Genomic DNA, 18,571 nt, shown 5'->3' with positions numbered 1-18,571 from the left:
CTTGCAAAACTTGTTCTGATCTCTGAACAAAGGTAGACCTTCCCTTAGGTTGAGATGTTCCTTATGGACTTCCCCATGTGTATTCTCTGTTGTCTGAACGACATGTCTTTTGCTGCATCCTTTCCAAAATAGAGGGAAGGAGAAGTTCAGGAGGTCTCTGCCTTACAATGCTTTCCATTTTTTCCTTATTTTTTCCTTAAAAGACAAATACAGACCTGGAAATCTTTGTTGCATTTTTGGAGGAAAGATGTTTTTCTTCCCTGTCCAATTCTTATGTCCCTTTCCCATCTGTGTTTGGGCCAAGGATCAGATGAGTATTCTCCATAGCCCTATGCCCATCCTGTGTACAGAGGTGATCTTCAAAGATGGTGTAAGCTGCATTCATACCTACATTGTGGCTTTGGAACAGATGATTTTAGCACTGATCTGGTTTAGAGCTTGTTGGAAGAATCAAATGAAATGAACCTGGTAACATTTTAGACCAAAGAAGGATTAGACTCTCTGCTGAGTTAATGATGGATGGGTGATATGAAAAGTGGCACAACCATAACTTATTGTGAAGTAGCTAGATGGAATTTTGATGGATAGTACTACTAGATAAAAAGCTCTTTGGGGCTTGTTATCTTTTTTTTTCTTTTCAGTTCAGTGGTTGAAAATGGAAACACCTTTTTGGAAACTCAAGTGTTTGATCTCTTCCCACAGAAATAAAATCATTTCATTAAGCTTTGAGTATTTGAGTATTTTAAAGATAAAATGTTTTTACACATTGCAAAATTGTATGCAAAACAGCCCCCCATAAAACTGTGCTAAGGAAGGTCAGATGAATATAACTCCCTGAGTACTCAGGGAATGTGCCAAACTACATAGATTTAAATCCCACTGATTACAGAGGTAACTTGAAAGACAGACAGTAGGGCTTGTCTAAATCAATGCTTCCCACATTTTCCTTAAGGACCAGAAGACAAAGTGTCCATGGGATTCATTTGAGTGAGAAGGGAAAAAAAAAAAAGAGAGAGAGTGTAAAAGGAAGGAAAAACAAAGAGGAAGAAAGTTTATGGCTTCGTAAACAGCTGTAAGCAATGTCTCTGGTCGGGTCAGACCGGTCTGAGTTGACAAGGCAGTGTCTCCAATTATATAGCATGCTGTAGCCTGTAAAAATGAAATCAATTTGTTATTTTTCTGGGAGAACATTATAGCGTGAGTTCACACATTTGGTGAGCCTGATGACTCAGTTAGAGCCAAAGAGGGAACGCACAGACGTGTGTGTGTGCATAACAGGGCGAGGGTACGTGCATGTGTTGTAGGATCAAATGCATCTTCAAAAGGCATCCTTGGAGGAATGGGTGGGAAAAGTTGGTAACTTGGTGTGTGAGATGAGTGGATGGGACAGAGAAAATCATGTTGTTCTTATAGGGCTACTTAAACCAGCACAACATAGCTTTCTGTCCATGGTTCCCATTACAAAATGGGCTCCATCACTAAGGAGTTTCAGGATAAAATTCCCCCAAGCACTTAAGCACTTAAGCAATTTAGAAGTCCAATTCCAATCTTCACAAGCATCTGAGGTCTCTGAGCCCAGTCCTCCAAGGTATTTAGCCCTGACATAGCCCAGAACAGACCTCAGTTAGGGGGATGAGCGTTAATGAGAGGTTTGAAACCACAACATATAATTTATATTGCTGATCATTTTAAAAAGTTCAGGTTGGGATGCTCTGGGGGCTGGAGGGAGAACTAGGAAGGATAAGACTAGCCACACTCCTAATTATTATTGAAATTCATAGTAGGAGTCTAAATACCTATTTATACTGTAGACATTTATCTAGTATTTGCCTAATATATTGCCTTCTCTCTTTCCTCTGTTCCACTAATTTATCACACCTGACCCAGAAAATCTGTGTTGTTTTTTTTTTTTAAATGTAAGACTTGATCCCAGTGCCCAAGATTTCCCCGTGCTACACAGGGCAGAAAGAAGCAAACACACACATGCATACACATTTCCATTTGTCATGAAACCCTGGTAGGGGTTAGGCTGGGAGAAGTCAGAAGTGAGGCAGCAAAGGTGTTTACATGAAACTTTAAATTACTCTTCTTTCATTTGCAAGTAACTGTTGTTCCTCATCCCGGGTAAATTTATCCATCAGCAATATCATTAGATGAGTTCATTGTAACCACGAGATTTACAGCGCTCATAAACTGCAGTGTAGGTGGCAGATTAAAATGTTAAGGCTTATACATCTCTAATACCACGTGCTGTGATCCTGGCAAACCTTACAAGGTAAATGGAGATGCATGGAGGCAGATCTGAGTGGGGAGACCTCCAGGGAGAGAACCCAAATGAAGAACGTGATGTTGAACCAATATCAGGGTCCTGGAGCCAGGCTTGAAAACATGGTTTGAGGGGCCATTATTCTGCTGGATGGGTTGTTTTTCAGATGACATGTACACCAGAGGAGTTAATTGCCTTGGGTAATTAAAGAGTTCCTAAGACTTTTTGCAAGGAACCAGGTTGTTAATACTCGTATTCTCTCCTGTTCCCTTCTATTGCGTAGATCCTAAGGGAAGACAAAGTCAAAGCAACATCTCTTGCACTCAAGAGTGTTGTGTGCTGAAGGTGCTGAGTGTTGTGGTGTGCCTTAGTTCCTGTGGGAATTTACTGTCCCGGCCAAACCTCAACTCAAATATTTATACACAGTTTTTTTAGCATCCACGTGAAGTTGCTGTTAAGTCTGCTGTTTTTCAAATCTGGACCCAAACTGTTGGATCTAGATTTGGAAAAAGCTGCCATGTTCACATTAGAGAGAGCTGCCACCCATCACCGGGCAAAGACTTCCTCCGTGTCCTCCTAGCAGCCCTCAGGCACTTCTGAGGTTCAGCGAAAATGGGTGAGATTCCAGCTCTCTCACTTCAGCTAAAAACAAGGCGTCTAATTTACGCTCATCGCCCAAGCTTTTCCCCAGCCAGTGCTGCCTCCTGGGCATCTCCGTGATTCAGCCCACCTATCTGAGGCACCTATCTTAGGATGGGCCCAATTGCCCTCTGGAGGTGCTGATCCCGCTCCATGGACTCGAAGAGAGTGCTAACTTGGCTGAGATGCCTAACAACTTTTAATGGTCAAAGTCGGGTGAGATGAGTCCCACGCTCAGAGATCCTCTGATGAAAGTTGCTAGAGAAATACAATGCTGCATCATCATCACCATCGTTATTATTAATGCAGAGTAAAGGTGAGGGAATTATTCATGGGAGAAAAGTTACCTCCGTGCCTGTATATTTACAGGATCTGACCCAGCTATACAATTATGTACATACTTTCAGGGCTAGAACAGAAAAAAATAATTAAATATAGCACTAGTCCTCTCCTTTCAGATGAAAGAAGAGGGATTGTAACAACAGAATTGAAAAGAACAGTTAATCCAGTAGTTTTCAGTCTTTTTTCTTTCCAGATCAGAAAAAAAATCTGGAAGTTCAGCACAGTGAACGTTGGCTAACAACAGGCTTAGTTTTCTTCATTCTTTCTGTGGACCTTTCAGGAATAATCTGTAAATATGAAAATGCTCAGAGACCAGAAGGTGAATACATTGCTGCAATCACCGTTATAGACATTCATAGACCATTCATCTATGTTAAGGTAGTTCTCAATTTTTCAAATTTTAGACTGAAATATCTTCAACTCAAGCAAATTAAAATTTTCATTATAATTCACATGTTAAATTGCTTGGATCTGGAGCAGTTTTCATGTCTAGAAGGAAATCAAATGCATCCAAAGGGAAAGTAGTTAGCAGAATGATTTATTTTTCCATTTAAGATGATGGGTTTGGGTATGCTCCCTTCCCTTTCTTTCTTCATTCTTTTTCTTTGGAAAACTAGTGATTTTCTATGAAAATGAACACAGGTCTATTAATTTTTCTGTCTGCCTACCCATCTGATCTCTGATCTGGCGATTCAAGTCTGCAGAAGTGTTTCATTGAGCCTGGAAACTGGTGTATGCCATAGAAGCGGAAAGGAAGAAATGATAGGTTATCTACCTCTCCTACACCTAGTCCCCATCTCCGATTGAAATGCTTTTGGATACCTTACCAGCTTCCATCTATGTGCATTGGATGGACACCATTGCTCTTCTTTATGCATGCCAGCCCTGTAAGGCACTCTGTCTTTGTGGGAACTGAATCAAGGTTAACGTACACGTCCTATTCTTTGAGTGTCTTGAGCACTCAGGTGCCATTGACCTTTCAGAGAAGCCTCAATTTCTTTGAAACTTCAGAGTCTCCTAGTAGCTATGTCCTCCCCAAACATATTTTTAGCATCTTCAGGTGCATGAAGATCATGTTCTTGACCTCAGCAGCCTGTAGGGGATGATGGTTAGGGCACCACTGGGGGCCAAATTGGGTGTTGCAGGATGAAGACTTGTGCCCGTTCATCACCTGCAAGCAGCTTTTCTGTGAGCTCTTCTTTCCTATTAGCAGGACATGTGACACGACGCTAGATTTTCCTTATAGGACCTATGGAGGTCCTAACAGGACCTATGGAGACTTCTCCAGCCACCTTCCTCATTTCAGTCTTTTAAGTTTCATGATGCTGAGTGCATTGTGAGTGTGCATCATTTTGGATAGACTGCTCTGTGGCATGGCAGGGAGTTAACAAAAAATGAGGGAAAAAGGAAAAGAGAGTGAGGTGAACCTCTAGAAATCTGGATGGGTCATGAGAGAGGATTTGGAGGAGTTCCATCATCTTCCTGCTAGGGAAGCCCATGCAAAGGGAGCAGAGTGGAAAAAGACCTAGTGCATCTGGAAGTGAACATAAATTCTCTCCTATATAAGTAGATGAACATCCTTTGACTTAACTTCTGCTGCCACTGTCCATCTGTATAAAACAAAAGAACCAGTGTAACTGTTAGTGCTCGGTTTTCAATGTTTAGTGGAGAGTTAAGTGCTCTCTGTTCCTTATGCTGGGTTGCTGCAGAGGCGTTACACTCTTGCTGTACAAATTCAATTAAAGCAGTTACTTTACCTGTGTCAGGGATCCCAGAAGGACATCCGCTCTCAGCAGCACTTGGAGCCAGCAAAAGGCCTCTCCAAGATGAATAGCAAAACAGAGCCTCTACAGAGTTCAAGAATAACAGAATTCAGGAAGAGGCAAGTAGGCGTACGCACCTCTACATGCTGCACCTGATGCGTCAAGGACTTTTGACAGCCAGCACTGAGAAGGTAGTGACCTTGAAAAGTTGGTAGAGTGGTGCTGTACAGCAAGGTCATCCAGAACTGAAGCCTTCTCTTTTTTTTTTCATTCTGAAGAACCTATGAGAATAAATTTCCTGCATATTTCTTCCTCATAAACTGACTGAGGTGTCCATTCCAAGAGGGAGAGTACATGTAATTTATTAAGAAGGTGGCCAGGTACTTATCTACAACCACTCTGCTGAAGGAGCAGATAGACTGAGATAAGGGAAATGAAGAGCTCTCTAGATGTGCTGGCAAAAAAATTCTCACTGGAGGTTGAATTAAACACTTCAGGGCATGCAAGGCTTAAAGATAAGCCAAGAACTTTGGCTGTGGATTTACAGAATAGTGTTTTCATGGCTCCTACTGAGCTAATGGCAAGAAAAGGCTAACTGGCTTAAAAAGAATGGCTCTTCGACCCTTTCCTTTGGGTCAAACTTGAGCAGTACCTGTAAGGGGAATCAGCATTTTTGAAAATTTGAGAGCTTCATGAGTTCTCCAGTGAAAAAGAAGGTGTTGGTGTCAATGCATCCAGAAAGAGCTGTTGCTTAAAAAAGTTGAAGATGATGACTGGTTAGACCACAGTATTCACTACTTGGCCCATTTCTTGACACCATCTTTTCAAAATCACCATCATGCAGAAGATGGCTTTGAAACAGATCATAGGAGAATGGGAAATGCAAAGAAAACAGATTTGATCATTGGAAACAGGAGAATGAAAAATGGGAGCTACCAGAAAGTTGAGTAACACTGAAATGAGATTACGATCTTTATCGTCTTTCCAAGTCTTTTCTAATGGTTTTGGTTGTTTTTCAGGTGTTGGTATTGGTGGATTTTGTTTGCTTGCTTGCTTGGGATGGGTGGGGTTAGAAGGTTCATAAGGTTCGTATCTTGTGATCAATCTCCTAAAGATGAACTGACCTTAGAGAGTGGGATAAAGTGTTTACATCTGGATTCTGGTAGCAAATTAGAGACAAAAGAGGGTGTCCTAACTGATGTTATCACACTCCAAAGTCTGTAAGTAAGAAAGGAAAAGGACTGTACCTAGCTGTGTTTAGCAGCAGAGGCACTGTGCATGGACCAATGTAGAGATTCCACCCTGTAGCTCTGACTGAAAGTCAAGTGACTGCACACTCCAAATTTACATTCATTGTCTCAGTGCCTGATGACGCCTTGAGAACAAGACTCTTGCATGAGATTGTCTTTTGCAGATTAAACTTTCCAGACTGTAACACAGATCAAAGTAAGGTGTGACTGTTTCCCTGCTGCATTGAGAAGGGAGCAGTGTGAAAAGCAATTAAAAGTATTTCTACATGTTTTTAATTTTTATCTTAGATGATCTTCCCAACAATGGAAACGAATAGTTGAGGGCATCAACCTGTAAACTCCTCTTCCTATGATTTGTGTTTTCACAGTATACTACTGCAGTAACTTCCAAAAGACACAGAGTTTGGCTGTTCAGATAAACTGAAGTTTAATTGGTGTCCTAAAGTTTCATCTAGGTTCTGTTCAAGTGGCTGAAGAAAGTCCTCGTCCTGGCTTCACAATATGGCATACCAAGCCTACAGCAGGTCGATCCTACCACAGTGGATACTTTGTTAGGAAAGCTTTGGGATGTATGCTGGTGACTTTAGCTGATGTGGGAACAAGCTCTGTAAATATTTTAACCCAAGTTAGCTTTAAGTACTGGAAGGAGCCACCCTAGACTCTAGCTATAGTCAGTGGAGCAACTATTCTCTGAAGTATGACTCAGAGCAAATGTTGGTGCTCTTCTCTGCAGGCTGGAGGCTTCAGTGAAAACACCTATTTCTCCTCACTGTTTACAGAGATAAGGGCCATCTAACTTCAGAGGTTAAGTATTCTAAGTTGCCGTCTGGGAATAGCTGCTATCTCCAATGCATTTGGGCTCTGAATAGACTTGGAATTGGAGATGTGGCACCCTAAGTCTCTGTATGCCCAGCAAGGCCATAAGGGTAACACCCTAAGCAAGCCCCCTGCAGCCTGAAGTAGTGTTTCAAAAGGTGTCTCTAGTCCATCAAGTGTGATCCAGCGCTTTGTTTATAGCTTAACAATTAAATTAAAAGTACGCTGTGAAGTCAAAGTGAAAACACCCTTTGGTCTGGCATGGGATCCATTCACAGGTGCTTTTCTGCCACTAGTTTTTCCCTGAATTAATCAAAAGTTCAAGAAAACCCACATCAAGACACATAGATAGGAAAAACAAGTTAGCTAGGTCCTTTTCTTGGCTTTCTCCTGTGGGCTCCTGCAGTAACTCACCTCCCTGCTACAGCTTGGGTCTTTGCACAGACTTCAGCACAGCACTCACCTTCCCTGGGTGGGGAATTTTAAGGAACTTAGCCGTACCCGTTGTTAGATGTAATGACATGATTCATCTGGAGACTTCTACAGTGCAGACACATCCCACTCAACTGCTCACCAGGGTTTATTCTCTCTAGTCTAGCCAATACACTCAATGGAGGAGAAGCCATGATTCACCTCATCCTAAGCAGATGTCTAAAATGGGGCAGATGAATCGTGCCCTAGAAACGCCTGTTTCTCTCCTCAGACTGATTACAGAGGCAGCTTGGGGTGTGTAGATCAGCTGGAGACATAAGAAGGTAGATGAGATGAGTACAACTCCTAGTCAGTGTCAGCTATCTGCCTTCCTCTTATTGGGAACAGGCAGGCACTTCTGGAGGGCAGTCCATAGTTGCCTCATATTCCCTCCTTGGAATAGGAACAATTGTCCTTCAATGTTAGGTGAGATGAATCTTCAACTCAAACCGCAGCCGAGGTGGAAAAAGGCCCCTAAGTTTTGGAAATCAGTTGAAAAATGTTTGCTTTCACAGACACCTTTCACCTCGTCCATCTAAAATTAACTTACTTGACAGTGTTAGAGCAAAAGAAAGGGAAGACACATCCCCTGGGTGCCTGCTGATAATTCAAACACACCAGGCTGCTCCCAAATGAAAACCACATAGCAAAAAAAAAAATGAATGTAAACAGAAATACACGCTGCCCAGGCAGGTTTCTGTTTGTCATTAATTCTGAGCAGAAAAGTCAATCAAGAGATTTAATTAGAAGAATAGGAAATTATACTCTAAAAATCCCTTCAGTTTTAGTAATCAAGGTTATTATTAGAAGCACCAGTAAAAACACTTTAAAAATTTATCTAATTAGCTACGTATCTGGTGATCTCTGTGCATAGCTGACTTGTTTGTCTCTAAGGCTTCAACCAACATAATGGTTCGTGGACACTCCTTTCAGAAGACTTCCATTTGGCTCAGCACAGAATCTGCACTCCAAATGTTGTGGTTTTTTATTTTACTCTGTTCATTTTAACTGGAGCAATTCACAGACTGATGGCCAAAGCAGGTTTTGCATATCCTCGTGACAGCACAGCGAAGCTGGGTTTTATGAAAATGCAACCCTGGTTTTGAAAATTCCCAGATTAAAACTGGTGTGAGAGCGAAGTGAAAATCTGCTGAACTAATATCCAGAGGCAGACTTTTAATACATAATTTTTTAAGCACTTCAAACTGATAAAGCCTTGCAAAGCACATGCCTGAACTAAGCAGGTGTGGAAATACTAAAGGGCAAAAAATCTTTTCCAGAATGTACTTTCAGAGAGGTTACCAATGGGTCTCTAGATCCAAAATTCCATGCACCCTTGCACTAATGTTCCTAGTAACATGAGCCCAGTTTTTTGTAAAGGAGGACAGCATTGATGTTGGACCAGCATTAAGCTCAGTCAGGCTTTTTGAAGGTCTCAAGGTCTAACCTGCTCAAATCTTTATGATCAGTCTCAGAAGTTACCTAGTAAGGTTCAAACATAAAGGGCACACAGATTAATCGGGTGATATTTGTCAATTCAGTGCTCTTCCAAAGTCTTGGAGTCTTCTACTGTCAGTGTTGTCACCTTGTGTAGCTCTGGAAGTGCTTTTGACTCTCTGATCCCTGGGCTTCCTCAGCTGCAAAGATTTCCAATAAAAATTGCATGCACTAGTACAAACATGCTTGGCTTCCAAAGAAAGAAATGTTTGCAAACCTCTGTTTGCAAATGGAACTGACTGCATGAGGTGAGCATCTTTGGGAAGAGGTACAATGATGAGAGAATGAAGGAAGGGGAAGAATATATTAAAGGTAGGGCTGCTCACCTGTTGGTCCTCTAGGAAATTTCAGGAGAGACATAATGATGGTATTTTGGAGAGAAATGACAGTGGAAAGGATGCTTTCTGGTGAGCAGGATGCACAGAGGAATGGAAAACGTTGATTTTCTTTCCCCATTCCTGGAAACCAAATACAAAACTGAATGTCAGACTGACAGCATCTGTTTTCCTTGTGTTTTTTTTTTCCAGGTCCTTGGCAATTGGTCACCAGTATTCCTCTCTGGGGACTCAGCCCATCCTCTGTGGGAGCATCCCAGGACTGGTCCCCAAGCAGCTACGATTCTGTCGGAACTATGTGGAGATCATGCCCAGCGTAGCAGAAGGGGTGAAGATTGGGATCCAAGAGTGTCAACACCAATTTCGAGGGAGGAGGTGGAACTGCACAACTGTCAATGACAGCTTGGCCATCTTCGGACCCGTGCTAGACAAAGGTGAGCCCTGTGCCCTGTGTTTGGTGTAAGCAAGGACCACGGTGGAATAGCATCAAAGGCTTTGATAAACCCACTGTGAACTTGTTGCTGTGTGATAAAATTCCATGTAAAATGGGCTGGCGGAGACAGGACTGAATTTCATAAAAGGAGGCAAATGGCAGAGGCAAGGAAAAAATTGTGGGCACAGGACTCTATCCAAGCTTTTCAAACCTGATGCAGAGGCACTTGGTAGAGACAAGAAGAAATGTAAACCTTCTCATAGGGGTGACAAGTAAATCTGTGGCTCTCTGGTGTAGGGTGATGGGCTGCAGGGCAGTGTCTGAATGCAGTCATGGTTGGAGATGGTTCCTAGGGGTTGAACAATCATTGTTGTAGATGCCCTCGTGGGATAAAATGAAGATCAAAAGCCTGAGGAACTCACCCTGAGTCAATGGTGTTGCTTTCACTGTGTTATGAATATGGCAAATTAAAACAAATTCTGACATGGGGCATTGAAAAACTTGGGACAAAACATCTCTATTAGCTCCCGTTTATACCAGTGTTTTGTCCCAAGTTTTTGAATGTAGCGATGTTTGAGTACTTGGCTCTTGATACCATCTGTTCTTTTCACCTATAAGTGAGCAGGGACCTATTTTAGCTCATAAGAATTGTTTCATCCTTCTTTGCCCGTGTAGCACACCTTCAAAGTCCAGCCTGGGCCTACATTTAATAACATACCAGAGAGCACTACAGCAGCCTACAGAACTACGACCTGTATTGCAGGGCTTCCACCAGCCCTAACAGGCACTGCACACACAGCCAAAGGAGCGTGTGGTTTCAGCTGATGGGTGGATACTGCTACCCCATTAGAGCTGGGATGCGATGCTAACACCAGTGTCACCATTCAGGTTTATCAGAGATCAGCCCCAAATAATTACACCTGCAGGAGCTGCAGTGTGGTGTGCTTAAGCCCATATCAAGGTGTCATATCACAATGTTTGGCTCAGAATTAAAGCAACCATTCCAGGTACATCGCTCCTGGGTGACTACAGCATTTAAATTAAGTCAGCAGAGCAAAATATTTTCCCATAGGCACAAGCCCAGGGTGACTTTCCCAAAAGCATGCACTGGGCACAGGGAGTAAGTGAGCCAATTAAACTAACACCTTTGTCTTGTCTTGATGTCATAGAATCATAGAATGTCTTGGGTTGGAAGGGATCTGAAAGATCATCAAGCTCTCACCCCCTGCCATGGGCTGGTTGCTCCACACCAGCTCAGGCTGCCAGCACCCGTCCAATCTGGCCTTGAGCACATCCAGGGATGGTGCATCCATAGCACCCCTCTGGGCAGCAGTGCCAGGGCCTCACCACCTTCTGAACAAAGAATTTCTTCCTAATATCTGACCTGAATCTCCCCTCTTTTAGTTCAAAGCCATTTCCCCTTGCCCTATCATCATTTAGACCATGTGAAAAATTGCTTCCCCTCCTTCTTATAAGCTCCTTCCAATACTGGAAGGGCACAATGAGGTCTCCCCAGAGCCTTCTCTTCTCCAAGCTGAACAAGCCCAATTCAAGGACATGCAGAACATCTTGCTTGGGTGAGATGCCTGATGTTGTCCCATAGGAATGCTAGCAGGAGAGAAGTGATCTTCACCTTCTTGCTGAACGAAGGAGCTCTGATCCCACAAGCCTTATCTCACAGCTATATCAGCACGAAGGGTCCATCCGTGCTCGAGTCTGCAGGCTTTCAGTAACTGGGCGCAGCGAGGGAGAGAAGGCTGGGACGATTTCATAACTGAAGAATGTTGTTCCTTGAGGGAGAATCAAACCACCCTTCAGTTTTGCTTCACCTACAGCAGGAGGGGGGAGAAAAAAACAGCTCAGTCACATTCTTGTGCGGCAGATCCCCCAGGGTAGGAACATATTTGAGCTCCTACCCAGAAAGAGAGAAGGAGAAACAGAGAGAAAGAAAGAAAGCAAAACTCTGTTTTGTGGCTGGAATTTTAAGTCACTCTAGATCCGACTTCAGCTCCCCATCTTTGTTAATAGGGGCCCTGTCTTCCACCCCCAGCACCAAGATGGTCACTAAAGCAACTCCCGTTTGCCTAACACGACTATCTGGACTTCTTTGATTGCAAAGGATCATTTTAATGCCTTCAGGAAATGCTTCCTAGGCCCCAATCTCTCTGAGGCTGGCTCGCTGTCTGAGCTGCCCTTGCTGCTTTGCTATCTCATTGCTAATTCAGGGCTAGGCTTGAGTTGTGATTCAGCAGTGCCAAACTGTCACCAGACTGCTCCCCTTAAGAGCCATATTCTGATCTGAAACCAAACTCTTTTTCCCCATGAGCCTGTTTGTGGGAAGAAATCCCATTTGTTTTAGCTCCTATAAATATAGTACGCGTATAAATATATAAATATTGTATATGTAGTGTGTGTATATATATATTTTTATTTAGCATATCCGTAGCCAGGATGAACGAATCATATATTAAACCACAACGGTATTCATGAGCACATCACAAGGGAACAGTGATGTCCAGAGGATCCAGGCTGACCTCTGTTTGGAGGCAACACCTGACAGGTATGGCCCATGGCCTTTTAACTCAAGCCATATCAGGAGCAGAAGCCCCACAAGCCATCCAGCTATTCACTCTCTTGGTTTTGCCTGTCCTGTGCAGTTCTGGGGAGAAAATTTCAGATAGGTGCCACCATTGGATCTTCCTTCTGAATTGCTAGGAAATGGGTTTTTCAGGTGTCCTATGCTGATGGGAGTGCAGAGAACAGGATGCTCTTGTAGGAAAAGAAGCAGGTCTGATCTCCTTGTTGAACCTACCCAGCTGCCCTTCAGTTGTGTTAATCTGCTCCAGTTTCTAGCCTCCCTAAAGTTCAAATCTCAGCTACTGTGCAGAGAACAATAACATTCACTTGAGCTTTTCTAGCAGAGCAAATTCTAGAGGAAAAAAAAAAATCTGTTCTCATTTGTTTCTTTAGGTCTCATAATGTTTTTTTCCAGCTGTATATTGTGAGGTAGTGAAGCAGACTATGGATATAGCCATGCAATGCTGAGAAACCATGCTAGCCACAGCTGAGTCCGGCAACTTATTTGAGAGGTTGGGCTGTTTGTAAGGCAGTTTCCATAGCTTTCAGTTTCCAAAGGATGAAGGAAAAATGCTTAAGTTGTCTTTAAAAATATGCAGGATAAAAGTTTGGAGGATGTCATAGAAGGACATGACTTCGCCAACAACAGAATGTGAACCGTGCAACCCAGTAGGCATTTTCCATCTCAGGCTTAAGTGATTATTGGGAGTGGTGCCACTTGACCTGTTTTTAACATTTAGGGACTGAAGACACTGTTTATGGTTAAGTTGTGGTGCGTTTTCTCCCCTCTGAGCACAGTGCAAGCTCTCTTTGAGACTCCTCTTGTCAGAAATATGAACCAATCTCAAGAGAAGGAACACAATAAAAGCTTCTCGCAGCCTTGTCTCTGTAAAGGACCTCAGCACATAATTAAGTCAAAATAAAAGTTTCCTCCGTCTCCTCCCCCTTTCAATAAAAGTAAATTACCTCAAACTATTTAAGTCCCTCGGTTGGTTTAAATTTAAAAAGGGAGCCCTTGTCTGTCTATTTCTTTCACTCACTCCCACCTCCTTCTGCTAAAGACTGGCTGGGGCTCTAAACCTGCCAGCTGGGCTGAGAAATGGTTAATAGTTATTGTGGAGGAGCAGCTTTTAATGAACTATTGAAGAATGATACATTGATGGAGTAATGGGAGTTTAAGTCTCTCTGTAATGAAACAGGTTCTCAGCGCGGACCCATTGTGGTGTAAATATGGCACGTCTCTCCCACTGTTTGGTCAGGGCTAAATAGCAAAGGCCAGAGGGGGGTCAGCTTATGGGGTCTCCGCTTTAGTTAATCAATCTGATTGGATTAGGGTCACTGCGATCCCTAATAATGTCAAAGGTTACGCCAAACTGGATTAAATGCTTTGTTGGGGAGGGCTCAGGTTCTTTCAGCTTTCACCGATGGGGCTTGTTTATTAGAGTTTAACACTCGTGCAACCTTTGGAAGCCACTCCGTCTCCTTTTTGTACATCAGGGCATTTGCTGGCGTGCAATGGGGCTCGGACGAGCCGGGGCGGGTGGCTTTGTCAAGCATCTGCGCCCGTCGGATGTGCCCTCTGAGGACATATATCAAATTCCCTGCTGGACAAATGAGAGCCTAATGGGTGATGCGGAGGCTCAGGGGCATAAATTTATTCCGGAAATAATTGTTGGCCCTACTAGAATGGGAATGACCAAAGCCACAAAAACAATGGAGTGCCCCGTTGTTCGTGGCAAAGAGATGCTCACTGTGGTATGGTTCCAGTCTATGCAGATACCAGGATGGATGTGATGTGAAATACAACTTGTTTGAGGTCATACCATTGCTTCAGCTGGGTGAAGGTCTTGCTGTCCAGCACAAATCAAGGTGGGATGGCATGTCATCCAGGGTGACCACAAATCCCACAGAATTACTGAAACCTTCACTCATGATTATAGAATCATAGAGAATGGCCTGGGTTGAAAAGGACCACAATGATCATCTAGTTTCAACCCCCTGCTGTGTGCAGGGTCACCAACCAGCAGACCTGGCTGCCCAGCCTGGCCTTGAATGCCTGCAAGGATGGCGCATCCACAGCCTCCTTGGGCAACCTGTTCCAGTGCCTCACCACCCTCTGAGAGAAAAACTTCCTCTTAATATCTAACCTAAACCTTCCCTGTCTCAGTTTAAAACCATTCCCCCAGAGGACAGTGCCCTGTAGACAGCAAAGCATCCTTCAGAAATTGATTCCAAATTGTTTCCTTGGTGGCCATCTGGCAAAGGAAACGGTCAGCAATAATGGCATATTATTGATACAGATGCCTCTGCCTTCCTTCCATTACTTTCTTTCCTGCAGTAGTGTTGATGTTTAAGGCACATCAGGACTGCCAGTGCATCTAGATTTCTTGCACGGTGCATGCTGGAGCATTTCACCTCAAGACTTCTGCAATGAACCCAAACTCCGAATTTGACTAGGACATCTCTTTCCAAAAGATGCCTTATCTTAACGCACCACCGAGAGATAGGCAGCACTCCTTTTAGTAGTCTGAATGCAGCACTGCTCTGGCATTGACAACCATCCACTATATTTATCTCTCCTAGATTCAGGACAACTCTTCTAGAGCAAAGCACTGTCTTTGCTTCTTACTCTAAACACGTTGCTTGGGAGAATTTCTGACATTGTTCTCTACCACAGGAAATTCAAAAGTTGAAACTGAGGGCTGCAGAAGAGCATGGGTCAGCAAAATTTTGGGTGGACCATATCAGACAGTGAGACAGGTCATAGGAGTTTCATCTGATGCTGGGGTCCTCTAGGGCATGAATCAACTGATGTTTTGTAGACATCTGGGATGAGACGATTCACACCCTGACGTTTCTGCATCTCTACATCAACCCAGGATGGGAAACCAGAGAGGCTGGCTCTTTGGTGGGAAGACTTCTGCTCCCAGGGTCACATGAGGGGCAGAACAGGCTTGGAGATGTGGGGATTCAGGTGACAGCTGGTATTGCATGGAATGCAGGGCACTGTTTGAAGCTAAACTTAATTTGGATTCTGGATCTTCTGGAAATAAGGCCTGTGTCTCTCTGAAGATGCAGCTGTGCCGATGTGTCCTTTTTCCCTTCTATCCATGTATGACACAGCTCACCTTGTGCCTAACAAAACCTGTCTGAGCTTTTCTCCAGGTTCAGCAGGAACAGAACAAAGACTCCCAAATTCAGTTATAATACCTGGAAGACACAAATCTCTTTTTTTTTTTTTCTTGTGTTGTAACAATACTGCTCCACAGGCTCTCAGATAGTGCTGATCTCATCTCCCAGAGTTAGATGTCAAAGTCTGAGCTAGTCACCCCAGGCTCCCTTTGTAGTCAGTGGAGAGCAATCGCTATCTCCGGAGTGCAATTCATCTGACCTATCTGAGACACCTATCTCAGGATAACATGAATCATACCAAGATGTTTATTCCTCTCCATTGACTATAGAAGAAGCCTAGGGCTACATCCTCAACCTTCCATGTGTGCTTCTTAGAGGCCCACTTTGGGGGCAGAGAGCTCCCACCCCCATCTCTCTCCTGTTGGAAAGTGGTCCTGACACCCAGCCTCTATTGGAAAGGTCATTTCAGTAACATTAGAACGTAGCACTGGAAAGGATCTCCTGGACCACTGAATGCAGGCAATCTTTTGCTATTTCAGGCATAATCCCATCTCATAATGTCTTGCGTGATTAAAAATTAAGATGTTTAGCAGACCTCATCATATTTTCCTGATGGCATTCTGGCATCTCTGTTGTCTCCGTGCCAAATGCTTCCCTCCCCCCCCCCCCCCTTTCCCTGCTCTAGATCAGGCTTCTTCACTGCTGCAATAAAGTAAGGCATGAGCAGAAAGCCACAAGATACTGATCCATCCAGGAGGTTAGTTACATGTAGGAGGTACTCTCTGCTCTCTCATGAAACTCTTCCCAAGAGGATCTGATTTCCAACCACACCCCGTCTACCTCTCCGCTAATGGCAATTTGGGCAGCTGCCCTGGTATCAACAACGGAGATCTACAAACTCTACCCTGTAACTATGGGGAAGGAAACTGGAAGGATCAGGATTGAAAATGTGACTGTGCAAGCTCCTCTCAGCCATCAAGATGCATAAATACTGCAGGCCGGAGATTTGCCAGTGCTGCTGAGAAACAGACAGGCAGCTCCTGGCTTAGGACAGAAGCACTGGTTGTGTTCAGTGTCAGCATAAGCTGAGCATGGAGCTGGGGATTACTTTGGGAGACGAGTCAGCCATAAGTATGTTATTCCTGTATATTATGTATATTTTATATAAGCCAGTGTACTGTGCATTACATAAGTCAGTGTATCACAGGGAGGTGGTGGAGTCACCATCCCTGGAGGTGTTCAGGAAGCATGGAGATGTGGCACTGAGGAACATGGTCATTGGGCATAGTGGGGGTGGGTTGGGTTTGGACAGGGTGATCTTAGTGGTCTTTTCTAATCTTAATCTGTGATTCTGTTCTGTGATAGGATAGCACCCAGAGGATTATGTTAGCATCATAGCTGGTTGCATTTGCCTCTCTGAGGCGAACAACTGAGTCAGCTGAAGGCTGGTATGGCTGGGTGGGCTCAGGTGTAATCTGGTTTTCTTTGCAAGAGGTTTTGCCCTGCTCACCTTTCCACCTGGAATAAAGACCTGGCTCTTGCACCTCTGCAGAGGGTTCTGCAGAGAGACAGCCCATGCAAAGAGCTGCTTTCTGCAGCCAACCCCCTGGCACGAGCTTAAACCCGAGAGAGTAGTGATGGTGAAAAGGAAACAGCAGCAGCGCCAGGAGCTGATCCTGTTTGTTTGCTGTGCTTCCTCCTACCTCCCACCTCACCAGCCTTCAGCTGTCAGCCCCGACGTGGAGAATGGCGACTAAAACACGAGACTGGAGATCAGGGAGGGGAACGGGAACAAGACAGCTCGTGACTCCAAAACCTGTGCCGTCTCTCCCGGCGGCGGGAGGCACTGGAAACTTCTGCCTCCGGCAGCGCACAATGCGATGGGCTGGCAGTTATAGATTTATTTCCTTCTCCCCCCTCCCTTTCCCTGCTGGATACATCGCATTCCCCAACTGGGCTCAGGCTGGTTGCAACAAGGAGCTCCCTCTGCCGCATCCCAGAGTGCCAAGTCCAAGCGTGGGAGCTAGTCCTAGACAAAAGGCAACAGTAGAGGGAGCTGATTAGCATCCCTTTGTCCTGGGAGAATCCCGGCCCCAAATGGGCCCTCGGCGCTCAACGGGCGGCACAAACACGCACACGCATGGACGAAAGCCAGGGAGGGAAAAGGGGACAGCAAGGCCACCGCGGTGGGCACTGGGGGAAGGGGACGTGGTGGCTTCAACCCTCAGCACGGCTGTGATCGACCATGCCATGGGACCGGTCCTGGGCTGGGGTCCATGAGGGTGTGCTCGTATGAACCAAATGTCCCAAACAAGGAAAGTCTTCTGACAAAGAGGGATCCGAGCTTGTGAATGTGGCTCCCTTCTTTTTTTCTTTTTTTTTTCTCTTTTAACCCTGCGTTGTGAGCTGGCAGCGCTGAATAGAGGCAGGGATTTTAAGGGCTGCGGGATCATCTGGTTGGATTCCTATATAAGAAGCAGAGAATTTCCTCCAGTGTCTCCCCAGACAGATATGGTCCGGCAGCAAGAAGGAAAACAGAGCATATAAATCTGCCCTACACACTCCTTTCTGCATGGCAGGGGAATGGATGTGGTGCAGAGGTCATCCCCATGGCCTGTCTCCCTTCTTGGCACTTCCCATGGGGCTGAAAAGCAAAGCACAGCCCAGGCATTTCTCAGCAGAAGATAGCAGAGTCCCTGCAAAGGTCTGCTGCAGGAGAAAGTGTGTTTCTGAATGGATTAATTCCTATGGTTCCCTACTCCCTCAGCCTCGTCTTTCAGGGAGCACATTCATCAAAGGAAGGACTCTCGTCATCCAAGAAGATCCGTAGGATTAACAGAGAGGCAGGAGTTGGGAATCAGCAAGACAGAAAGGTTAAAAGGGATTGTTTGACTCTGTTTCTGTTCTGTTCTACCTGTGAATGATGTGATGGAGTGATTAGGGCCCTGCTGCAGTGGCTGCTGGACGATTGATTGAGCAGCGATGACAAAGCAAGAAGGAGAGTAAAGCAGAATTCTGGGGTTCCCAAACACTTGGGGGACACAAAGTCA

General features: G+C 44.5%; 1 protein-coding gene across 1 annotated transcript in view; it reads left to right on the top strand.

The window, feature by feature from the left end:
- WNT3A (Wnt family member 3A) overlaps nucleotides 1-18,571 on the top strand; it is a 120,694-nt gene that overhangs the window by 67,355 nt on the left and 34,768 nt on the right. The window contains exon 3 of the mRNA XM_085226937.1: nucleotides 9,572-9,813. Coding sequence (XP_085083063.1) covers nucleotides 9,572-9,813 — 242 coding nt within the window. The remainder of the gene's footprint in view (nucleotides 1-9,571; nucleotides 9,814-18,571) is intronic.

Source organism: Meleagris gallopavo, chromosome 6 (genome assembly GCF_905368555.1).
Source record: "Meleagris gallopavo chromosome 6, MGAL_WU_HG_1.1, whole genome shotgun sequence".
NCBI classification, from domain to species: domain Eukaryota; kingdom Metazoa; phylum Chordata; class Aves; order Galliformes; family Phasianidae; genus Meleagris; species Meleagris gallopavo.
This window is presented reverse-complemented; position numbering and strand designations above follow the sequence as displayed.